This window comes from Lepisma saccharinum, chromosome 1, assembly GCF_977018435.1.
Source record: "Lepisma saccharinum chromosome 1, izLepSacc3.1, whole genome shotgun sequence".
NCBI lineage: Eukaryota > Metazoa > Arthropoda > Insecta > Zygentoma > Lepismatidae > Lepisma > Lepisma saccharinum.
In genome coordinates, this window is record NC_139229.1 from 208,488,112 (window position 1) to 208,514,991 (window position 26,880).

At 37.3% G+C, this 26,880-nt stretch overlaps 1 protein-coding gene across 6 annotated transcripts in view; it reads right to left on the reverse strand.

Annotated features, from left to right (window-relative positions):
- The window catches only part of LOC145978625 (uncharacterized), a 79,298-nt gene that overhangs the window by 11,276 nt on the left and 41,142 nt on the right, over nt 1-26,880 (reverse strand). For all 6 annotated transcript variants that reach the window (XM_083111397.1, XM_083111379.1, XM_083111388.1 and 3 more), the window contains 4 exons: nt 23,098-23,483; nt 18,950-19,102; nt 15,360-15,470; nt 4,110-4,263 (listed from right to left, as the gene is read on the reverse strand). In XM_083111397.1, the coding sequence (XP_082967523.1) occupies nt 4,110-4,263; nt 15,360-15,470; nt 18,950-19,102; nt 23,098-23,483 (804 nt within the window). The remainder of the gene's footprint in view (nt 1-4,109; nt 4,264-15,359; nt 15,471-18,949; nt 19,103-23,097; nt 23,484-26,880) is intronic.

Consider the following 26,880-nt stretch of genomic DNA (forward strand, 5'->3'; position numbering starts at 1 on the left):
CTTGCTACTCTACTTTGTAGGCTTTTAAACAGTGTAGGTCACCATTGCTTTACGTTGATTATTTGTTGATTGTGAACACTTTTTACTTCAAATGTTGGCTGCTTCTTGTCAGTGCTGACAGCTAAAAGACAAACATTCCAGCAATGTTTTCCTTCTTCACCTCTATGATATTTCCTACTGACTACTACTACAAGTTAAGAGGGAGAATGTTTGCTTTCTCTGTGTCAGTTGATGCAGCTTAACCCTTTATTTGGCACTCTTGGAAATTAATGTTGAAAAAATTTTTTCACTATAGAAATGAGGTAATTTTGACTTTCTAATAATAAGTTTGGACATTTGAAATACAATATTGTATTTTTATAAGAAATACAGCATGTTGATTGTAAGCAACATTGCCAGTAACATGTGTACCTATTATCTATACAATTCTTTACATCTAAACAAATATGTATTATTTTTATTCAATGAAATACACTTTTCTCTTAAAACTTTTATTGTAACATGGTTAGTGTAGTTTTCCAAAGAATTTTACATGAAGTTAAAATAAAGTACGAGCGAAAATTTAAAATTTTTCAACATTTACAATAGTATTATGAATTTGTTTCTGTCGCGGTGCAATTATTGTGACAAAAACCACTTTATAATCCACAATAAAATTATTACAACAGAAATTCACAATATTCCAGAAACAAATCTTTTGATAGAATATAATAATATATAAATACTACTAAGCAATGCAGTAAATTTTCCAGTATAAATGTATATTATGTCCAGCATCTTATTCTTTCACGTGGAAAGCTTGGAAACAGTTTCGTTTTGGGACAAAGCAAAGAACTAAATTGCATTTGGAACACTTCACAGTTGAATAACCACTGGGACAATATCTGCATCGGCCTTTGGGTCCAAATTCAGGCCAGTGATCCAAACGGTCATACCTTGCATCTTGTACTGGAACAGGTATTTTTACCTTCCTCTTTTGGGGTGGTGAATTCGAATCCAAGGATGGCCTACCTACTTTTCTTTTACCTGCAGTCATAAGGCCATTCGCAATGTGTGCCCTGAAATGTTTTAGACTCATCTTCTTGTCTGGAGTTTCTCTTCGATACAAAAGCCAGCCATTGACAACACACAAGTCCAAAACATATCCAAATAATCGCAAATACCATCTGCGTGATTTCAATGGAACTCTGTATAGTTCGATTAGCATCCCAGCTAAATCAACTCCACCCATGTGTTTGTTGTATTGCTGCACAATATTGGGACAGGGCACGTCTGTTTTTCTTTTCTCTGCTTTATTCCATCTTTTAACAGTTGAGATTGGTTCTATGCCACAGAAGGAACTTGCAAGACACACTACTTTATTATCTACCCACCTCACAACTATGAGCCCTGATGAAGTGTCCATTCTGAAATCATAACTGCCTCGCCCACGCGACTGAAGATCTTTTTCACTTTCAAGGGGGCAATTTTTTAGTCAATTCTTTCTCAGTGTCCCTAAAGAATCAATATTCAACTCTTTCAGGTAAATGATCAACTCCATTGTACAAAAAAAGTTGTCAAAATACACCTTAGTATTCATACCAACAGGTAAAGTCTTACACAGAGTGATGACAATTTGGCCTCCAAGTCCAAATGACTTTTCTTCTTCAGAGAGATCGGTCAGCATTCCTTTCCCTGTGTACGGAAGGAAATCATAAATGACTCCTGATACACCTGCACGGACGAAAATCTTGAACCCCCACTTGTGTGGTTTGTTCTGAATATATTGACGCAGATTTCCTGCCCTTGTGCCCTTGTAAGGCACCATCATCTCGTCAATTGAATGCTCGGATTCCTGTTGTTGTTTCCTACAGTTCCTTACAATGACATCCAAAACAGGCCTAATCTTGAACAATTTGTCATTTGAATCTGGAGAATTTTCATTATTGTTGAAATGCAGTAACCTTCGTAACTTTTGGAAACGTTTCAAACTAAATATATTTGTGATTTTTTCACAGCTGGTGTCATGGGCCCAATAATCAATATAAGATGGCATACTAGCAATTCCCATATATATAAGGACCCCCACAAATTGCTCCATTTCACTGATATTAGTATTTATTGAGACACCAGATTTTTGAACAGACTAAAGATTTGTTTCACCCACAATTTTTTCTACGAGTTCAGAATCGAAAAATCGTCTAAAGTATTCCAATGGAGTGTTGTCATGAGTGTCAAATTGGAGAGACTGATTGGTTGTACTCAAATCAATGTCCTGTCTAACCCATCTGTAAACCCTGAGATCTCTTTGCCGCTGATGGGTACGGTTTCTGCCAGTAGTAGGCTGTATGACCACATTATGAGCATTAGAAGTGACAGCTTCTTCAATATTATTATCTGAATCAGAATCAGATTCTGGTATTATCAATAGACCATTTCTAGTAGAAATTTCTGGTGTATAGTCAGGATCATTATCGCTATCATCCGCGAAAATTTCTGGTTCTGACATGTCAGATTCATCCCCATCTGATAGTGAAGGATTTGATGGTGGAAGCACAACACCTGCATGCCTTCGTTTACCATAAAATTTCCCTGGATCCATGACAAATCAGCACCTGCAAATCGAAATACCACCTTTTAGTTCATTCAAGAAGGTGAAGACCAACAGCAGGTTACATTGTAAGGAATACCTCAAGTACGGGCAATGTTGCCTACAGGAAACATGCTTTTTAGTACTAAATATTTTGTACTAAAGACAATTGACTAAAGTACATAATACGTGCAACCTTACCTTTGAATCTTTCTTGAGGCGAAACAATTATGTTTACTTGAAGAATCGTTGCTAAACACAATGGAACTATATCAACAAAGGAACACGATCGAACCCGCCAAACAATGCTCCTGCAGCACTGATTACGCCTCCCCCCTACTGGCAGATTTCCGAACAAAGTTGACAAATGAATGGTAATATGCGCTTATAAAAGTTGCTTGAAAGCAACATTGCCAACAGAACGGTCACTGTGGCTTTCCTGTCTGCATAATGCTTAGTAGAAAAACATGTTGCTTGTGAGCAACACAGCCAAATAAAGGGTTAAGTTAAAAATAAAATGGCTATCTCAGCTCAAATTGACCAAATTTTGGAATCTTTACCTTCTTTCTGTCAGCCATTCAATTAAATTTAAGTATATTAAAACCAATTTTGAGGTCATTTTCATATTTAGCTTTATAATATTCCACGTTCAATCAAAATGTTTCTTGTAAATTTAGAAAAAAGCATTACAACATTAGGTCTCATGAGAAATATAAAATAAGCATTCATTAATGCAGATTGCATTGTACAAATTGTACGTCAAAGTCACACTTTTTTTTTGTTTGAAGCAGACAAGACATTCAATACCGGTGGTCTTGATATAAAAAGTCCTCTCTTATTACACTTCAAAGTAACATTTAAACATTTTCAAAGTATACATTATTTATCTTGAATGCAAAGAATGTTGTCAGACTATGCCAAGTATAATTGTAGTCATCCTCATAATAACTTTATCCCAAATCACATACATCTTGCAAGATCTTGTGCAGACGAAACAAGACAAGTTTTCCTTGACTTGCTCTGGCTGCAAGATGACTGAATCCTCGGACGCTCTTACTCTGTAAGACATTACATCAACTTCCGGCTGTCGGACGCTGAACTTGCAAGATCTTCAAGATGACTTGAAGTAGTCTGGCTCACTGAACGGTGCTATAAACTCATAACCCATGGCACAACAGCCTGTGAGGGCCAGGGCCAACCTACCAGCCTCACTCCTACATGCCTCAGCAGAGGTGGGGGATCATGCAACCAGTTACGGGGCGACATGTGGTCAACACGACAAACCCCCAATAGTTGTTGTCGGTTCCCATGACTGGGTTACACTACTTATTTGTAGCTCCCCAGTTTCCTGATGATGGTGGAGGCCACCAGTCCCATACACTGGCTGGAATTTCAGGAGAAAAGATGTTGTCCTCCCCCATCCCCATAAAACCCAAACCAGCAGGCATTTCGTAACTCGAGCCCAAAGCCTGATGCCTTAGACTGCATGACCACGGTGCAGGTCATAATATTAACTCATACAGAAAATGTATTTGCATACCTTTAACCTTGGCACTTGCATGCTTGGACCTGATTTCCCTTTAAGTCGCTTCAGGAAACGAACAATAATACTTCTTGAATTTATTTCCAGATTCTGTGAATTTCTAAACGCTTCAACAGCATCATCAACTGATTTGTACCTCAGGAAAGCATATCTGTAAAGAAAGGTATGGATTAGAACAAACTTCCATTCTATTTCTGAAAACAGTAATTTGCATCTATAAAAATTAATGAAACAAAGTATTAATTTGGTTTATTTTACTCTGCTTATCTGCCACATTTGGCTAATCACTAAGATGAAGATGAATGATGATACGATGAAATGGGACACATGCTCAGTATAGTAATCGAAGATATACAATTGTGAGAAGACTAGACTGTGCCTCCTGACAAATGCATTTGATCTGAAACACAGTTTTGTGTTGGATAACAATTTACAAATAATTACTTCAGTTAAGAAAAGAGCAGCAGTAGTTGATACCCTTATCCTTTAGCAGACAGAGCCTCTCACAAATGTAAGCCTCTTCCAGATGGGAACTTTTCAAGTACACGCTTTTCAAACTTTCTGCGATGTAAAAAAAAAAAAAATCTCAAGAACTAATTGCCGTAAAGAGAGAGAGATGAGAGATGATTTTTTTAATGTTACAGCTTCTAGCAGAAATGAAATTAATACATTGTACCTCCCAATAATGAGTTAAAAGAAGAAGAAAATAAAAAATGGTATTTGGCTTGTCCCTGTGGGCACCATAATAGACCAAAGTGAATTAAAAAAATGTATGTAGCAGTGGTACATTCCTACAACCATGCAATATTGCATTGAAAATAGGCTGATACTTCTTGTGGGAAGAAAAAAACAATAATGAATAAGAGTGGCAGTGTTGCCAGCTTGCGGAAATATCCTGAATTTCGCTTCTAGCATTCGCCCGATGAACACTGGATCAGGGACTGCAGTTGAAACCTACTTTCAGTTTCAGTTTCAGTTCGGCTCGGAATGAAACATTACGGTTCACTTTCAGTTCTCGAACTGAAACTGGAATGAAACGGGAGTATATATGTCCGAACCAGAACTGGAATGATCTGATGTTTTACATCCAGTTCGGCACGGAATGAAACCATTCGGTTCATTTTCAGTTCTCGAACTGAAACTGGAATGGAACCGGAATATATATGTCCGAACCGTAACTGGAATGATCTGAGGTTATAGTTTCAGTTCGGCCCGGAATAAAACCTTTCGGTTCACTTTCAGTTCTTGAACTGAAACTGGAATGAAACCAGAATATATCTATCCGAACCGTAACTGAAATGATCTGGGGTTTTAGTTTCAGTTCGGCCCAGAATGAAACCTTTCGGTTCACTTTCAGTTCTCGAACTGAAACTGGAATGAAACCGGAGTATATATGTCCGAACCACAACTGGAATGATCTGGGGTTTTAGTTTCAGTTCGGCCCGGAATGAAACATTTCGGTTCACTTTCAGTTCTTGAACTGAAACTGGAATGAAACCGGAGCATATCTATCCGAACCGTAACTAGAATGATCTGAGGTTGGACTTCTAGTTCGGCCCGGAATGAAACCCTTCTGTTCATTTTTAGTTCTCGAACTAAAATTGGAACGAAACCGGAGTATATCTACCCGAACTGTAAATGGATGGTCTGAACTTTCACTTCCAGTTTGGCCCGGAATGAAAGTTTTCAGTTTTCAACATACTTGTTCACACATAAACACATGTGCAGATGTAACAAACAAGTTCTTATGGGTTGGCAACCATGGCAGGTTCCAGCTTTGTTGTTATTTGTTTTTTTACAATAGAGGATAAGAAAACTCTTGTTCTTTTTTTAATTTCTGAAAGTAGCGTATGACATCACAGTACAGTAACCAAATTGTAGTTAAACAAATACATTTATGAAAGTAACGTATGTCATCACAGTACAGCAACCAAATTGTAGTTAATAAAACAGATACAATTCTATGTGAGCTGTGGCTAGCTTCATAAGTGTGTCCATTTTCGCGCAAAACTACATCAATAAGATTAATACACATTAGATTTTCCTATGGCAGCAAATTTTCCAATTCATGGAAAATGGCATTTACTCTTTTGTATTACTCTTTTGTATGTAATTACATAATTTTGTTTGGTTTTCTGAATTCCTGAAAATAGAAAATTAAAATAAAATAGTGTATGAACTGTTAATTTATGAAAAACGCAATAAGCATCTATCCTCGATGGATATTTTCACACGTACAAATAACCATGGATTAAAGAAAAATCACTTAAAAATATGTTTCACAAACTTTGGTTGATTGTAAATGATACATGTCATAATTTTGTAGTACGAGTTCCTCCTCCTCGTATTTGCACTTTAACAGCTATTATTTAAATTTTGAATAAAAAAGGAAATTAGGTCATACATATATCTTACAATGTTAATCTTTTAAATGTCTTTCCAAACGAGAATTATGAAAAACGACAGCAAACATGTGAGCATTAAAAACAATGACTATTGACCTTCCTCCTCGACGAACTCGTAAACACTACTGGAGCTAATAGAGGAACTGAAAGAATTTTCATCTTGGTTTAAGGCTGGCAAGTGCTGATCAGAACGCTTTTGGAATAAAGCATTCGTCCGCAAGACCATGAGATCATCAAGGGTTGGAGAGGAAAGGTTGTACCTCAATTCTGACATTACACACTTGAGAACAACCGCTTCACGCTTACCTGGGTGGCTGGTGCAGCCAAAACCACCGGTGTCGGGTAAAATGCGTCCGGGAAAAGTGCGCTCTCGCAATAAAAGTGGGAAAAATGCGCCCTCTCAAGAGTAACCACAATGAAAAGTGGGGAAAATGCGCATTGCACTTGCCTTCCCCAGTTACCCATTGAAAGAAAATGTATTGTGGTTTAAGCCGACAGTGTGTCGATCAAACTTCTTTCGTGACCGCAGAACCAATGACCACCACTCTTGGACAATGCCGATATGAGAATTGTTTCTTGAATTGCGCTGCAGCTGTGGTGAAAAACACGATTCCAATGTGGATCTGATTAATATCTTGTATGAACAGGGTTATTTATAGTACCTGGATTTAAACAGTTTGATGGCATGGCAGTCGGGTAGGAGGCCACGTGATTGGTTGGGAACGGGAATGCAATGCGATGTAAGGCACTGCTGGAAAATACATACTTCCTGTTCTGTTCCCTTCCTACAGGTGGTGACGCAATAGAAACTGGACCGGGCGGACGTAGTGACTAGTGAGTCACCTACTGACTATTTGAATCAACAATGTAATTTTTTATGTTGTAACAATATTACATTTATTTTGTTATAATTAAAATCTGGGCTATAAAATATGAAAAATGACACCAAACACGACCAAGATATACGAATTACAAACATATTGCCACTCAGAAGTAATAACTACGTATCCATATTATTATGTAGCGTATTGGAAGCAATGAGTTCGTGTTTGGTGTCATTTTTCACACTTATTTCATACAATTTTTAGGTATATAAAATATTGAGAATTCAGGGGGTACACAGAAATATTCAATTATGTCAAGGGGACTCTCAGGCAAAAAAAATTGAGAAACACTGCCTTAATGGCATTTCGGATCTTATCTATTTCCAAATATTCGGATCTGGCAGCCCCCAAAATACCAAATTGTTCACTACGAAGTTTTATTCCGAAACAAAACTGAAACTGAAAGTACACGGAGGGTTATGGTGCACCAGAATGTAGCGAAACATTTCAGTTCAGGTTCGGGTGCGAACCAAAAGTGTTCACAATGAAGTTTCATTCCGGAACTGAACTGAAACTGAAAGTACACGGAGGGTTATGGTGCACCGGAATATAGCGAAACATTTCAGTTCAGGTTCGGGTGCGAACCAAAAGTGTTCACAATGAGGTTTCATTCCGGAACTGAACTGAAACTGAAAGTACACGGAGGGTTATGGTGCACCAGAATGTAGCGAAACATTTCAGTTCAGGTTCGGGTGCGAACCGAAAGTGTTCACAATGAAGTTTCATTCCGGAACTGAACTGAAACTGAAAGTACACGGAGGGTTATGGTGCACCAGAATGTAGCGAAACATTTCAGTTCAGGTTCGAGTGCGAACTATAAGTCGAACTGGAGCATGTTTCAGTTCGAGTTCAAATTCGGTTCGCAGTCCCTGCACTGGATGCCCCAAATTTGGAGGGAAGCCTGAAAAAAGACCATTCTTAGAGGACATATAATGCCTGTCCCACAATTAAAAAAAAAATGAAATTATACAACATTTTCAAGTCATGATTTTCAAGACATTTTGAAAATTGGGCATTTCCCACATTGTGAGTGTTCTTGTGTTATTATTATACGTAAAAGATTATATCAGCAAAACACTGTGATTGAAGAGTTATACCCCATTTTATAAGATCTATCTCATAATGGTCAGAGGAATACAAAGTACTTTTTCAAACTTCGCTTGTTAATAATAGTAACAATGGATATTTTGTTTTGTAATTCAGGTATCTTATACATCACATGTATAAAACAAACAAAAGAAAACAGAACTGAAGTATCGTGTGTAGATTTGAAGGAATGGCACCTTAATTCCTGCTACATGGTACTAGGATATCATATATCCCAGCCGTCTGCTGAAGGTTAAGGCATTTTTCTTTGTACTTTTATTGTATCATGTAAGTTAGAAGTTCTTTAGATGTGTATTCAGTTCACCATAATATATGTTACAGATTCCTTCTACAACTCATAATATTAAAAATTCCCAGAAGTGCCATTATTTCTTTTGATACATATTTCCTAAACCTTTACAAGTTGTTTCTAGTTAACATGCTTAGTTTCGGTAGTCGATGTGATTTGTTATGGAAATACGAGGGGAAGGCAGAAAGTAAGGCTCCCTAATTAATATCTAATGTTCTATTCCAGTTGAGCTGTTTCTTAGCTGAGATGAAACTTAGATTTTGATTGGTAGATGACAGCAGTTTCGAATGTTAGTTACACTTAAATATTGAAAAATATATCTTCAAAATGTTGAACAGAACATTAGATATTAATTAGGGAACATTATTTTCTGATTTCCCCTTGCACATTCAAATACCATTCTCTTAAGAGACTTAACCTATGCAAGTTTAAATCAGTTAAAAGGAAACAAAGGCATTACTAGCGTATCACATCTCTTCATGGCAGACACAACCCCACCACTTTCTACAATTTGATAATTTTTCCAGGAGGTGTTATTTCATTGTAAATAAATGCAACAAATTCAGCAACATACTTCTTCCAAGAGTATCAAAATCAGACACATGTTTTTTCTCAACTGACATGTATTGTTACCCTAGTTGGCATCCTTATGAACTACCAGAACCATATTGATATTGCAGTTGTAGATAAGTGTGTTAACTTTTAAAATAAATTAATAAGATTTAAACAGCAATCACAGGAATTTTTAGCAAGTTATGTGTTAGTAGGTGACCTAATATGGTAATTCATGAAAGTATGTAAACAGAACAGTATTTACATATTTATTTCATAATAACAAATCGTGTAAACTACTGACTCCTCAAGGTTTAGATAAAATCAACATATAAAGGCACATTTGGAAATTTTTAATATCATGGGTTGTACAGTGAACCTGTAACTTATGTTAGTAAATACATATATCAAATCCCTCATAACTTGCATCATGCAATAAAAGGACAAAGAAAATTTCCTTAAGGGTGTCAACTATTGGTGCTTTCCCCTTAAACGAGTGAAGTAGTGGTGTATTCACTCTGAAGTTAAATTGTAAATTGTTATCCAACACAAAATCATGTTTCAGAATGAATGTCTGCATCTGTCAGGAACCAAAGTCTGTCTTTCATACAGGAACCAAAGTCTGTCTTTCATACAATTACAAAACTTTGATTACCGCACTAGGTAAAATTACGAATTGATGACTATAATTAGAGTGTTTTTCTATCTAGTACGGTGTGGCTTTGTTGTACTGAAATTACCTCTTTAAATATGAAGCATATGGCAATACGGTATTTTCCTTTTCATTGGGCTTGTACAGTCAGTGGTAAAAATAATAGTAGGCAAATTGTCCATCACAATTTTTTTCTCTTGTGTGCTATGTCCTGTGTTGTTTTAAGGTATGGAATACTGTGGATGTGAAGTTTTTATCATATAAAAATATAATTCCACCATTTTGAATGATAATTAGATGCCAAAATGAAACACAAGGTTTCTAGACAACTTGGATGTGCTCTCTCCAGTTATGCAAACAATGATCAAATGAGAAGTGGAAGTTCTGAGATATATAGGCTTCTGAAAATGGGTTCAAATTTTGGGAGGATAAGGATGGATAACTCAATAAATACATCGTGTTTCAAAATGATGTGCATGATTTCAAAGCATTATATTTTATTCATAAATTGTCAAAATAAGATAAAATTTCACACATATGTAATGTAACTGTCCAAGTTTAAGTGCCGTTTAAGTGCCAATGGTTATCACGAAGTTAACTCACAAATGCTCAATGCGAGCACCCTTCGTTACTTTGCACTCTGCATACGTCAATGCGATAATCTAACTCCATCCAGTCACATTTCAGCATGTTTCTGCTTGTTCTCATCAATGGTCTGCACCTCAGTGTTAATGCGATATAGTTCTTTGCTGGTGGATGTTTATGAAATTGTGTACGAAACTGATGTTGCACACTTACAACCGACCAACTCTCGCAAAATGCTTTCTCCTCACCACTGGAAGCTATTTCACAACTGGTCAGCCTGGCACCTGGCGGAAGAATTTAGAACTACTGGGACTGTTACAAAAAAAAAAATTAAGGATATGTTTGAATCACTGGATATTCGATCAGTGATTATGTTGTATTGTTCATGGAATGTGTTTTTATTGTTCAAATCATTTTGTAACACCTGTATTTGAGCATGCAGGACATCATTTAAGTATATTAAAGGCATGCACATGGCCCATAAACTGGAGAAATTTTAACCTCTCAAAGCAGTTAAGCCTGAATCACACGGAACTGGATTTCCAGTAGGAATGCTCTAGTTGACGCTGACTAGCTACCCATTTGCTAGTTTTCGCCTCACACAATACTTGTTACACCATACTTGTCGATAGTCTTTTGTTCCCATAATGGTGGCCACGTGAGATGCAAACAACGTATCACTCCACACTTTTAAAATACGATAACTATTCAACCGAGAGGAATAAATGGTATTAAATGGTTTTAGGTAAAGAATGGCACTGATAAAATACATACTTTACAATGTTTACTTTACATGTATGGAAGAATGTTTTAGCTTTTTTATTGTAAACTCCGTGCACTCACCATAGACGGTGTAACTCGACGTGCCTTTCATGCTGTATGTATTATACATTGTAATTGGAACAGCTAAACCGAAATGATCTATGAAATGCTTTGGTGTAAAACTGTAAAGTACTATGTGTTATAAGATTTTTGGAAGCATTTATGCTAGCAAAAATGTTAATGTAAATCTTTCGTCTAAAGCCAGCTTAAAGGTGGACGAGCAATTTGAAGAATGTTGTAGGAGAATTACTGCTTTGTGCTTTTATTAAAAAAGGAAAAGTATGAACTAGAGATTGGCTTGAAAAAAAAAATGGTAATCAATGCGTACCGAAAAAGCTTTTTAACTCATGTTGGCATTATGCATATTCATACACGAGATTTGCAGGATTTATTCACAAAAAAAAAGAAAGTCAAACATTTATTAATACACTTCTAATAATAAGGATTTTCATTTTCAGCTAATCATATTTGTCACGTACACATCTCATCGCTTTGCATAAATTCCTAAATATTAATGAACTGAACACGAATGCACTGCACGTCATCTCTTTACTTTTTTTTATCGAGAAACGGAGAAACTATAATATAAACAGCCAGCACTTGGAAACCAGACAAAAAACCCTCCTTTGCAAACTTACAGATTATCTTCACATGGCCAAACTTTGCTCTGATTGGCTGTTCCACAGAATCCAGTCGAGGAAAGCTAGTAGCAATTAGAACATGTCTTATTGCTCCAAACCAGTCAGCCAGGTGGCCATGATTTCTACCTAGAAAGTCAGTCCAGCGCCAACTAGGGCATTGGTACTAGAAATCCAGTTCGGTGTGATAGGGACTTTATTCATCACAACATTCGTACTTGCTGCAGCATTGAAAAAAAGTGACCTTCACTTATGAATCTGAAACTTTGCAGGTCCCCATGTGGGATACGTATGCACAACCTGTAGAAGTTTCATCAAAACTGAAAAGGGTCGAGTAGGGAACCCTAGGCCACCCAACATGGAATGACCCTACACAATAAAATTAATCCAGACATACTTCTTTTTATGATATTTTGTACAGTTCATAGAATTTACAAGGGCTGGATAAAAAGTAGTGGTAACACTGTTGTCATGTATGAGTCATGAGTCTGTGAGCCATGGGTTGCCGTAGCTGAGGGTTAGACAAGCAAGTGTGGCAAGTGGGACTGAATTCAGTCAAAAACTACAGTGCTGTGAAGTAGAGGGGAGAGTGCAAGCACCCTAACAATATGTTCTCAAAACTGGAACAACATTGCATATGTCAAATTTGAAGTGGCACATGGTTAGGCTTACCATACGTCCGAGATAGCAAAATGTCCGAAGTATTAAGAATCTGAATGTGAAAATAGCTACCGGTATTGAATATTCACGACCAGAATTTATGACCCGCAAGGATCGATCAATTGTAAGGATCGATTATACCTTTTCTTTCTTCGTGATATCGACTTCCAAGCGGTTCCATTTCCGTACTTCCGTGAGCGTCTTGGTGGTCTTGTAAGTGTGTGAAGTAACTCGTCTACACGTTTTTGATACAAGGAACATCTGCTCCAGTTGAGAGAGTATTTTCAATTATGGGGAATATTTGGTCTGCAGAAAGAGGTAGACTTCTAGTATCCACTGTTACAGATCTGCTGATTTTCAAAATTAATTCAGAACTTTCATGTTGTGAATTTTATGTTATTAAAACAAACAAGCCATTTCTGAAAAAAGTCATGTCTAGTGAAAAGTGCAACTGAGTCAACTAACAGATAATGCTACCTAGAACAGAGAGGTTTCCTAAACATCAGAAAATGTATTATTCAATTAAAGATTTGAAAATTAATTGATTGATTTTAGAAAATAATGTTAATATTTTTTTCTTGTACAATTTATAGTTTAATATTCCAATAAAATGTTAAGGCTTTTAAGTAATTTCAATTTATTTTTGTAAAAAAAAAAAAACACAAATTCAGCAGTAACGAGTTGATTGCGAATATGTCCTGGGTTGGACCCAAAAAAATATGGTAAGCCTACACATGGTTGGAGTGCACAAGACTGTTGTCAGGGACTGTGTGAGGCATGTGGTGATGCAGCATTGCCGTATCGTACAGTGACGTGATGAATGTGTGTGCGTGAAGGCAGGGATGTTTTTCAGGACAACCCCTTTTCAGGATGAATCCAAACTGACAACACAAATGAGCTTGTTGCTTCCCTGCTGGAGGTGGATCACTGAAGAACTGCACGTGACTTAGCCATATGTCATAAAACCGTGCTCCACATTCTGCATGATATTCTAGGGTTCCACAAAATTTCAGCATGTTGGATTCCCCATCAAATCACTGAGATGTCAAAATGGCATCGCTAATCACTTGCACAGGACTTGCTGAACTGCTACCAGAGGAAAGGTGAAGACTTCTTTGGAAGGATCGTAAGTATGGATTAAGCCTGTCCTCGCTCGTATGAACTATGCTTGAAGTGGCAATCCAGTGAATGGAAGCATCATGGATCACCTCATTTAAACAAAGTGCACCCTGCACAAGGTGGTGGTGTGGAAGGTGATGTTCATGGGGTCATACTGCACCATATTGTACCTCACAGGCAGATGGTCGATGCAGTCTACTGTTGCAATTTCTTGGAACACCACCTTTGTCCTGCACTGGGGAAAAAGTAACGGCACTTCCTGTCAAGGATTCCATCCTGCATGACAATGCAAGATGTCACAAGCCGAACTCTGTGGCAGAGTGGTTAGCACAGCACACTACAATGCCAGGGGTCCTCAGTTTAAATGCCGGTCTGGGCATGGATGTTCTTTTTGAGTGTCCCTTCATCAATTTCATCATATTATCACTCATCCACATTGTTGTAATTAGCCAAAAAAAAGACAGAAAAGCTATGCTAAGTAACAAAAATCAAATCAAGATGTCGCAATGCTAACACAAACACTGTGAGGGATCTCCTGCGCAACTGGCGATGGGAAGTACTAGAACATCCATCACATTCACCAGATATGATCAGTGTGATTTTGGTCTCCTTGCAAAAATGAAAGAACCACTTTGCAGGAAGCATTAGGGCACAAGAGAAGCCATGATCTGTACCATAGGGCAGTCCCAGAGGAGCAGAGAAGCACTGACGATGTACGATGCCTTCTACAAGTGCGGGGCAGAAGGTGGCCGACATGAGAGGGTGATTACTACATTGAAGCAATGAAACTGGTGTTTCCCAGTATAGACTTTCGTGCTATATTTACCAATTTCAGAAGGGATCAGTGAGTCCAATGTAAATTGTATGACATGGCAATTACATGTGAAAATTGAAGAACTGCTCTTCTTAATTTGTAATTCAATAATGACCAAAATGGCACTTCTGTTTTACTCCAGAGCCCTTCAATTATTAATCTAGATTAGATAATTTCTGACACACTTAGGGAAGAATCATTCTAAATTGAGACATGTTAAATGTATGCTGCTTAGATCCTTTAAACTACTCTAGCAATCAAGTATCAACAGTTATAAATATACCGGTGGTCCAAAAGTCCCGGAACAGTCATATGTATATATATATATTTTTTTTTTTAACGGAAATTTAAAATCGCCATATCTCCGTTCCTAATTGAGCTAGGAGGATGGTTGATAGCTCGTTGGACTCGGAATGAAGTCCTCTTTCCGATTCTACAATATGGGGGTTTCTATTTAAAATTTCACAGTTGCCCCCCACCTCACCCCCAGGGGGCAGTGTTGGGGAATCAAGTGAGATATCATTGAATAGCTTTCTTTCACTTATTAAACATGTCTTTTTTTTGTTTTCCGATTTGATGTGCATTTCTCATAATATGTGACCGTTCCGGGACTTTTGAACCACCCGGTATAACATAGCATGCAGACTGACTTTTAACATTTGTTTGGAAAAAAAATAAGGTAATTCCTTTAAATAGAGAGAAACTGTTGAATATACATACCTTGTATATTTCATCTGTTGTGCGTACCCTATGTCTACTCTTTCAGCTTTAGGAAATGTTTCATTGATAGTTTGTACACTGACATTCTGCGGCAAATTGCCTACATATAACCTACAAATGAAATTTAATATTACATTATATGGCATTTAGCAAAAACAATTTTATTCACCATATACAGTGTAATATATATATGAATATAATTATGAATATTATAAAGGTAATCTTAAATCTTTGCAGATGTTCCACAGTCAGTTGTAAAGTGACTACCAAAAATACTGAAGATGCTGTAACTTTGGTGACAAACATGTTATATTCATGATGGATGCGGTAAACGCTGTTTAAAATTACTTACGTGAAATTTAGAAATTTCGCACTTCCGCCTTGCACAATTTAATGGTTTAATCCTATTAATTTCGAAGATCCACTGTCAACCATTAAATTGTGCAATGCGGAAGTGCAAAATTTCTAAATTTCACGTAAGTAAATATGTTATATTTCCCCAATGGCTCAACATATTTGTCACATGTTTTTCTCAGGAGCCACACCTTAAATGAAATAATAAACAATAGGGTCATTCTAGGGGTCAAATCTGAGTTGATGAATCTTTTACTTTTTGAACTAATCTAGGAAAAAACTAAGTTTCATCACTTTTCTACCTCAAGAATAAAATATCAACTTGTTATTTACAGTTGTGCTTCTATAATAATGGTTAATTTAGCCTCGTTTTGTGCTAAAAAGTGCAAGAAACTTACTAAGAAATGGCTTCCTACGATTTTGCAACTATGTCGTCTTTTCAACTAGCATGACAGAGTGGGGCATCTCTCCTTAAACAAAATTACAAATGCCCTGTTTTAGAGAAAGGGGAGGTGTCCCATTAATTCCGTGAGAGAAGAAATGTCCCACCTTTTATTGATTTGATTGATTGATTTGGTGTTTTAAGTCCACTTTATGCACAGTAAGGCTAATCGGGACTGGACCTACAGTTTAAAGTGGAATCCAAACCAATATGTGCCACCACCGGATATCGAACCTGGGACCCCTTGATTACAAGGCAAGGACACTACCACTGCACCATCGAGGAGGCACCTTCTTTTATTCTCAATCTATTTTAAAAGAAAAATTGCAATTATTTTTAAAAAAATGAAAAAATGAAGATATTTCGTACAAATGTATGAAATTACAGAAAAACTAAGAAATCATCGATTAAGGGAAATCTGCTTGATGAAGAATACAAGTTGAGCCAATAAATTGATGATAACCTAGGAACCCATGCTGTGGAATCCTCATCTGACGAAGAAAATGTGGGCTCACAAGTAGTGTGTTGAGAATGCTTGGAAGACTTGGTAAAAGCATCATCCAGAGTAGACAGTCAGAAGTGCATGCACAAAACATGTTGTATGGTGACAAATGTAATATTGGTGAGAGAAGGGTAAAATAAAGAACTATGAATAAGTCTGGGAGGGAAATGAATAAGTCCACTTATTCATGTTTCATGCTTCCTATTTAAAAAAACTAATTTGTCAATAATTTTTCAAGTCTTTTCATTAGATTTATACGTCATGTAATTCTAAAATATTTTGCTTTTCATTCAATAATAACATTCCTTTTGACAATGTACATCTTTCTCACAATAAATGCTGCTTTAAACTATTTTGATTTACTTTAAACAATATTTATCATCCCAGTCATCGGGAGATGCGACAATGACAAAGCAAAATAATAAAAATTTTGCTTTTTAGATATTTTAGAGAAGAAGTAAAAAAATGAGTCAGAATACTCGCATATTTGAGCGAAATTAGTCGAGCGACGACATTAAATAGCTAGAAATAAGCAAGAGATTCACTAAGTTTAGCACATCGAAAGGAGATCCCACTTCTACCCCTCCGTGCCCAACTGTCCCGCTACGTTTCCTGTTGAGTGCAATGGTGTCAGGCAGGCCAAGTCATCGCAGCAGGTCTGCGAATCCAAGGTCCTTCGACAACTTTTCCCCCCGCTCTTGAAGGTCTGGTCAAAAGAGACCTTTTCCCAGTCCCCTTGTTTACAAACACGGCAGGGTTTCTGTGACGTCATCAAGATGAAACTTCTCAGAATGTAGAACACTGTAGGCCTAAAGCATGCAACGCTCTAGGTTTTAAGAGAAAAACACATTGAAGAGCATCACAACGCAAGTTACACAGAATTTATGAAAGTAATGGTACATAGAAAAAATATATAAGTAAGCAAAAGCATAAGTTTCCCCACGATTAGTGCTAGAAAGAACTGGAAAAAAAGTAGTTCTGGGTCCATTGTGTTTCCTTCACAGTATTTCTCCTTTTCATTATTTTTTTTTGATCCTGCGGTTGAAATATCGATTTCAGAAAATAATGTTCTTGGTTTACAAAATACAAAGTACTTCATGTTGTTTTTTACTATGCTTACGAATGACAAGACTGATCAAGATTTGTGTTCTCGAGGTGACAGACATACTTACTTAGATAGAACCTTTTCTCTATTAGACAGAACCTTTTCTCTAACATATCTTACATTCACACCAGGGATGGTCAAAAACATCGGGATTTTGGAAAACTTAAAATCTCGATTCGGAAATTTTACTACCTGGATTTCGGAGACAATCCAAATTTTGTCTATCTGTGCTGCAAGTTTGGACTCACCTGGTCTCGCCAGTTGGGAGTATTATGTCATTGAGTGAACACCTGCAACCGTGTTCTGCCGAAAAAATGTCTAGTGTGAAATGTGAACAAAGAATCAACATCAAATTCCTTGTGAAACTTAAGAAATCAGCAACAGAAACATTTCAAATGTTAAGTGAGGCTTATGGGGATGATACTTTGTCTAGGACACACGTGTTTGAATGGCATAAATGGTCTTTGGAGGGAAGGGACAGTGTGGATGACAATGAATGTACATTGTGCCCACGAACTACGATTAAGGAACAAAACATTGTAAGAGTTCGTGAAGTGATACGAGGTGACCGTGGAATTGTGGCATTTTTTTTTACTTCCTATGGTTAAATATGGCATTAAGGGAACCCATTTTTCCTCAGTTGAAAACGTTAAGGCAAAAACGGAAAAGCTCCTGAAGGACCTTACTGAAACTGACTTCCAAAAATGTCACCAACAATGGCAGCATCGAATACAGAAGTGTGTGAATGCTGAAGGGGACTACTTTGAAGGTGATAACATCGGGGAGAACTAATTCTGCAAGTACACTCAATTATATGTAAAATCCCGTTGTTTTTTTTTGTGTCACACCTCATATCTATCGAACAGGCACATAGCCAGTGGAAGGGCTTAGGGGGTTGAAGCCCCCTCCGAAATCCTACACATATATAATTTAAATAGTGCATAGTGGTAATTAATTTTACTTCCTTAGCAGGATTAAAGATCTTTTATAATAATTTATAATATACCGAGAAATTCTTTTCAGGGCTTGTACCTCCCACTATTTTCCCTTTAGATGGCAGATGCTGATAAGGGATGAGCCCCTCCCGAAAATAAAATCCTGGCTACAGGCCTGGTATCGAATGAATCCTTATACTCCCCTGGTGACTATAACAATTAAACAATTACATTACCAACTATTAGACTTACGTGAAAGGATCAATGTTATCTAGAGTGGAAATCTCTTCCTTCTTTGAAATCTTCTTCTCCACAGTGAGAGAGCCCGTGCCAAACTTTACTTCCCGCAGTTCCTCAATTACCTTCTCTGTATCAGCATCCTGTTCTAGCTGCACAAAGCAAAACCTAACAGGAAAATGTTAACATGATTACAATTTGTTTGGATCAAGGGTGTAAAAGTGCAGAAAAGTATTATAGTCTACAAAACATGAAATGTATAGTATGGTGTGCTCTTAAAATTGCCATATCTGTGGCACTGGTATCACATGCTATGAGGTCAGGGGGCCTGGGTTCAAATTCTGGGTAAGACATGGATGTGTTTGTCCCGTCATCTATAATATCATTCATCCTCATCCAAAGCAACATAAAGCAGCCACAATGGTAAACAGAAATAGGGACTAAATGGTGCACAAAGGAGTATAATACATACAATGAATTTTATTTACCTGTGAACTATGTAATGCAAGTAAAACCTTGCATACTACTTCACTAGAAATAATTGTCAGCACCAAGGTCATTTGTTTTAGTATTGTGCATGATACATTTTTATTATTATTTTGTGATGAACAATTGAATTGTTTTTAACATAACTTTGCAAGATTGCAAGCGTATAACAGAACTACACATTTGCAATCTTGTACTGTATTTCATTTACTGTGGGTACCTATAGAGTTTTATAAAATATTTTTTTTTTCTTTTCCACATATTCTTCCTCTTCTAACTGTGCTTGAGGGTTGTAAAAAAACAAGGTAAAGTGCTCCCCTGTGCTTAGCACCACGCCATGAAGGCATATAGGGGGTGTGGGGGTAACGTGCCACACTTTCTTGATCTGGTCGTGAGTGGAGGTTGTGTGATCAGCATCACATGCCTAACCGCCTTTACTCCCCAGGGTTTCTCCCAGGTACCCATGTTATTCGACGCCGGGTGGGTGCCCGGGCCGCTTCCAATGTTAGAAAAGTTCCTGGATTTGAACCGGCTGGGGAACGAACCCGGAACCTATAGGATGGTAGTCAGACGCGTTACCGACTGAGCCACCGCGGCCACCTGCTTGAGGGATGAGGATTCCAAAATTTAAATTCCCAAAAAGCTTACTTCTTTATCTTAAAAAGTCATCAACTACCTATGATACATTCTCCTATATTTTTTTTACATCACTGCACATTTGAAAAGCATATGCTTCAAACCTCCCGTCAGTAGACTTCGATGTGTAAAAGGTTTCTGGCACAGATAAGGGATATGAGCTAGACTGACATATTTTTACCCAAATTAACATTTATATATATTAAACTTTAGTAAAACTGTTTTACCAGTACATGTATTCTGCTAGGGATGGCTGATGTACCTCTGTCATACTTGCACTATGTGGCAGCCATTAACGTACCATTCCTTCAAAACTACACATATTTTTGTTCTGTCTTTTCTGTACATTTATAGATGTAAAGCTATGACATAATTGCATCACAAAACAATATATCCATTGTTACTATTATTAACAAGGAGAGTTTGAAAATGTAGATTTTCCCCTCAACATATTATGGAACAGATTTTACAAATGGATTTATTTACTCATAAACCACCACTTCTTGCTGATACATGTAATACTGAAAACAAAAGAACATTCACAATGTGCAACAATTTGGAGTTCAGCAGAAAACACCCAATATTTCAAAAATACAGTTTTCTAAATTTAGCATATTTTTCATTTTTTCAAACTGGGCAACCAGCATTACACATCCTCAAAGAGTGGTATTTTGTTGTGCTTCGCAACAAATTTGGTCCACCCAGCATCCACAGGGCCGATGCTAGATGAGAAATTCCAGAATTGTTTTTTCCATAAATTGGCAACACTGCCACTCTGACACATGGTTATCTTTTCCCCCCTGAGGAAATATCAGCCTATTACCAACAAAACCTTGCATGGTTGTAGGAATATACCTCTACTACATACTTCATTTAATTTACTTCGGTCTATTGTGGTGGCCATAGGAGCATGCCAAACAAAAGTATTTTTGTAAAATTTCTATTTTTTACTTCTTCCATTAGCTTTAATTATTGTGAGATATAATGTATAAATTTTATGTCCACTACATTTCTGTAATTCTGGGGGGGGGAAATCATATCTTTACAACAATTAGTTTTCGAGCTACAACTTTTATGTATATTGTGGTAAGTTTGAAAATTTCCCGATGTGAAAAGTCTGGTCTTGAGAGGCTCTACATGGGAGTAGCACCATCCGTTAAAGGTTAAAAATCACTTACATGAAATAATTGTACAAAATTATCAGTAAACTTACAGATAAGGAAGTAGTAACTGATAATCACCCTAATAAATAAGCACTTTCTTTAATGAATATGGTGCAGAGAAACTGGCAGATATTGAATGACGACAGAATGTACTATAGAAAGGAAGGAAAAAAAGACACTTATTTTATGTACTTTAAGTCCAATTTATACAAAGCTGCTAATTGGGACTGAAAGTGGAGTCTGAACTACTGTTCTTCTCTGGGAATTCAATCCAGGACCCTTAAATTACAAGCTGACAACATTAATCACTACACTATCAGGGGGAACCCAAAAGAAGAGAAATAAAAATTTAAGAAAGTGGACTTTGCTGAAAGAAGATACAGGGTGAGATTACTACAAACTACAACAATATAAGGTGGTGAGGAAAGTGCAAAATCTTGTAGAAATTATTGAATGAGTTTGTTTCCATGATTACTATTGATGACAGTATTTTGTCTGTCTTCAGATGTCTGCTACATTGAGTAACACAGAGCATAAGCTTACGTGAAGTTACCACATCTGCTGATCCTACTCATTTTACTTCATGCTATATCTTGATCTTACATCTTTTATGGATATACGAGGGACGTTCATAAAGTAATAATTATTGCCAAAAAATAATAAAGTAACGCACACGAGGTTTTGTGAATGAATCAGTCATTCATCACATAAAGTCCACCCAGAGTGACACACTTGTCCCATCGATGTTCCAACTTGCAGGTGCTGTTGTTGTAGAAGTCCTGTGTCTGCCTGTCCAGGAAGTAATTCACCACAGAAATGATGTCATCATCATCATCATCATTGAAATGCCTCCCACACATCACCCCCACTCACGACCAGATCAAGAAAGTGTGGGGCGTTACCCCCACACCCCCTATACGCCTTCATGGCATGGTGCTGAGCACCGGGGAGCACTTTACCTTTTTTTTTTTTACCTTTACCTTTACCCACGCAGGGGCTTCATTATTTCTGGAAAGAGTAAGAAGTCACTGGCCGCGAGGTCTGGGGAAAACGGAGTGTGTAGTGTGAGGGAGAATGTTGAAATTCGAAGTGGCTGCATGAGCCACAGTCTCCTGAACAGAATGGAGAAGCTGCACTCTTTTCGTCAGCATTATGTTATGTATTTTGTAAAATACTGACCCCTATGTAATGTTCACCTCCCTTATGATGGCTGCAAAGGTAATACAATGGTCTGTGAGCATGAGAGACTCCACTTTCTTCAGAATTCTGGGTTCCTCCGAGAGAGAAAGCCACCTGCTGCATTCTTCATCTTGCAGACTTGTTGCGCCACATTGAAACCTTCTACGCATCTTACCACTGTGTCATATGATGAAGCATTCCCACCGAACACAGCTAAAAGTTCATTATGGATATCTTTGCAATTTTTCCTTTCAAAAATAAAAATCCAATCACACCTCGAATTTCAGCTGGCTCCACGGGTTGTGCCATCTTGGTTTTCTGGTCCTCTAGCGATGTTCCGCAGAACTACTATGTGCGGAATGTGTACCAAAGGCTTCTCAATAGTGCAAAATTCTTGAATCAAGCTTGCAAATGAAAAGCAAAAATTATTACTTTATGAACGTCCCTTGTACTTGACAACAAATTAGCTGTAGCAATATACTGTAGCAGTTTATCGACTATCATTCTATAGTTATTTGCACATTGAAACTTGCCTATCTAACCCTATTTATACAGGCTTCTGACTTGAGTGGACTATTCTCTCCATTGTGGCTAATTTATTCCACCACCAATAAACAAATGCAGTGGTGAACAGCATTAACACTGGTATTGCAACGCATGCATCCCCACACTCCTGAAAGAACACAACTAAATAATCACCTTGCACCACTGGGCACTTGAAAGCGAACGTTCTGTATCGCTGGATGGAAACCCTTAATTATATCTCTCGTTAATTGAGTATCTGGGAATCGAATAATCAAACTTTCATTCTGCAAGTCTTCAAAGAATTCGTTTTGAACTTCAAATGCCTTTTCTGCAGCCTCTTGGGTCCAAGGTCGAGATGGGTAACTTTGAGACATAGGCTTCTTCTTGCACCGTCTTGAAGTCTGTGCCTCACTGGAAAACTGGTTATTTTGCTCCATCCCTTTGGAGAAGCCACTTTTTTTCCAGCCTTGATGATATTGGAAGTTTTGCTGCATTGCCATCATGTTATGGTTTTGCTGCATTTGCATGTGCATGAGGTTATGGTTTTGCTGCGACCCATCCTGCAAGATAAAATAAATACAGTTAAGCATGGTGTCCACACACATGCATGCAGACTGGCTAGCTCCAGCAAGGCAACTGCTACGGAAAGGATTAACTCAAGATCAATGGTGCTGGAAAAATAATTCTCTCATCAAAACAAGGTTTTCCACACAGAAGGTACATCGACTGTACTTCTTCACCACATTCAGTTGTTAGCTTGGATTTGAGATCATACAAGTGTGTCTGTTACTATCACACAAACACAGCTCATTTTGCTGTATTCGTTACAGTGGACATGATAATCAACACTGAATCTCCACACCTGTAAAAATGAGATGATGATAGGACTTTTAAAAACTTAAAATGTCAGTGTAATGTGAGGTTTATTTATTTATTTTTATTGAAATTTCCAGTACAGCAGAAGCCATTTTAAACAAGAAAGAAACAACAGTAAAACAAAAGACTAAGATTAAAAACACAAAAGAAAGCATAACATAAAATAAACAAAAATAAAACTAGCCAAAACACTACCAAGGTAAATAGATCAGTTTCACAAAAGCATTACTTATGTATGTACAATTTTTTCTATGTTGCTGATAAAAAATGAATATGAGGTGAATATATCTATTTGATTTGAGATTATATTGAACTGATTCGGTAGCCTATGGAAAAGTGATCGTTGTATGAGTGAGAGCCTGGGAGTTGTAGTGTGGAAAGTTTCCTTGCTCCGTGTTTTATGTCTAGGCACTCTGAGTGAGAGTTCGTGGAGTGGGATGCTGCATCTTAAGTTTCCATTTATGATCTTATATAGCAATTTCATATCTGCAATGTATCTACGAGTTTCTGGAGTATTAATATGCAGATTTACAAACAGATCTCTCTTAGCCAGGTGTCTCAGGGCAGGCACTCTATATCTATATCGAACGATGGAGAGGAAAAAGGCTGAGAACACTGTCGATCTTGGAGGTATGAGAATGGCCAGCCATGTTCCAGATTGGAGAACAATATTCTAGAATGGGGGACACAAATGTTTTGAAGTAAATGGAAAGTGCTTTCGGGTTATTCATTTCGGTGAATCTGTAAAGTAGGCCTAGCATACACATTGCCTTTTTTGTGATTGTTGATATGTGATTATCGAAATTTAGTTTTGAATCTATGAGGATACTTAGATCTCGGTGTTGTGCTTCTTTTGCTAGAGGGAGGTCGGTGAGCGTATAATTGCCTTCAAGAATGTTTTGTTTCAATGAAATTGTTATGTAAGAGCATTTAGAAGGGTTTGTGGACAGTTTCCATTGCTTACACCATTCAGAGAATCTGTTAATGTCATTTTGGAGAATTTGCATGTCTGATGGCTGTTTTATTTCTCTCATAATCTTGCAATCATCGGCAAACATTAGAATTGTGCTTGAGATGGGGGAATTAAAGAGGTCTGTGAGATCATCCAGATATAATACAAATAACAAAGGGCCATGCTGAAGGTGTAATGAATGAAGGACTAATATGCATGATGAGGAAAGAAGTGGACGCCCCTCATTGTGATGGATGAAGAGAAATGTAATGTAACAATTCACGAAAATGGGCAATTCACCGTTCATAGCTAAGTGGCAAATTTCTATGATGAAGGATTACGAAAGTTGGTGTCATGATATTACAACTGCCTCAAAAAATATGGCGACTATGTAGAAAAATAGTGTTATATATGTAGCAACATTGTGCATAAGATTTATATTCTATTGGTCATTTTTCTATTTCGTCCTTACTTTCTGGATCAGGGTGGCTACAAACAAGCAGAAATGAAATTCCCTGACTTTTCCAGGTTTTCCAGGACAAAATTTATATTTTCCCCTGACAATTACAAACTAAATTAAATCGATGTTTTTGGAAATGGAAATAATAAACTCATACAGATCCACGTATGGTTTTGTGAAGTATCAATATTATCTTCTATGAAATTGACTTAATTTCTCTATTCTCTATGATTTGAATTCAAACTGCAAAATAGTGAATTTGGAAATTTATTACAATTCACAAGCTACGGAAGGATTGCGGAATTTTGACATACGCAGTAAGTTTATAATAAGATACTTGATTATTTTTAAAGTTACAACTAAATGAGATAAAAGTGAAGAGTGATTGATTAAGAAATACAATTTGTAATTTATCAGTCTCTTTATACATTCTCGGTATTATATGTTGATATTTCCACTGAGGTTTTGAACCCTCTGCTTGCAAGAACCATGAGTGAGGACTCATTTTTCAATGCATAAAGCTACTTCTCTCTTCTCTGTAAAGAAAACAACTTCACTCTTGCATATAAGTGAAACAATTGAATCGAACAAAATAAAGTGTCATACTTCCTTACATTATCAATGGGATTTCTGCTTCAGTACAGTATATCCAAACGAAGTACTCTGAAACTGACAACATGCAGTTATACCATTAATACTGACGAAAAGGGTATGTAGGTATTAGAAATTTAACGCAAGGAACTTATAGAATTGCATTGTATAGGTACCCGATTTAGCTAACCACACATTAAAACAGGAACACACTAATAATAAAAGCTTCTGAATGTTCATATACGAGGGGCATCCTGCAAAAAGCTCCAATGGTGGTGCCTATACGCAGCACTAGTGGTCGGAGAGCGACACACACACACATCCAGGCAGGAAGAAGTGGCATGTAGCTGTAATCTGGTACAGTTGCAATGCAGCCGGCTTAGGACAGTTCTAGGTTAAAGATTGCAGCTCTCATACAGTCTCCCACCGACTGCGATGTAGCCTACATTGCACGCTCGGAATTTGGCACAGAGCCACCAGCAATCGTGTGAGGTGTGCAGGCCGGACGTCGTGAGTGATAGTATGGTCAGACGATGGTGCAGACAATTAACGGAAGGCCAGTCCAATGTGCACAACCCCATACAGCTGAGTACACACGGGCCCTTTGCATCACTTCAGGTGAGAGATCTTTGACCACTCCCTGTACAGCCCTGGCCTTGAATGTACCGACTTTCATCTCTTTAACTAAAGAGGTTTCTGGCAGGGCAAGGATTTGACAGCTACACTGTGGTAGAGATAGTTCCAGTCTTTGCTGTCAGACACATATACCATGGGCATACAAAATTTAGTGCCATGCAACGACAAATGCCAGAACAACGGTGGTGATTATGCCGAAAATTAGGTTAGGACTCACTGTTAATAATGCAATAATTTACAACTGATATTCTTGTTTTATTTATGCCTAATCGGTAAGGACCTTGATATTTTGTATTTTCTTTCAAATTGGTGTATTTTCTTATTTTTTTACTATACGGTGTTATTTTTCCCAAAATTCACATTTTCATTTTAGCACATTTTCTGGCAAATATCTGAAATTATAACTTCATGGTGTTTTTAAACTATTTTTTCAAATTGTAAG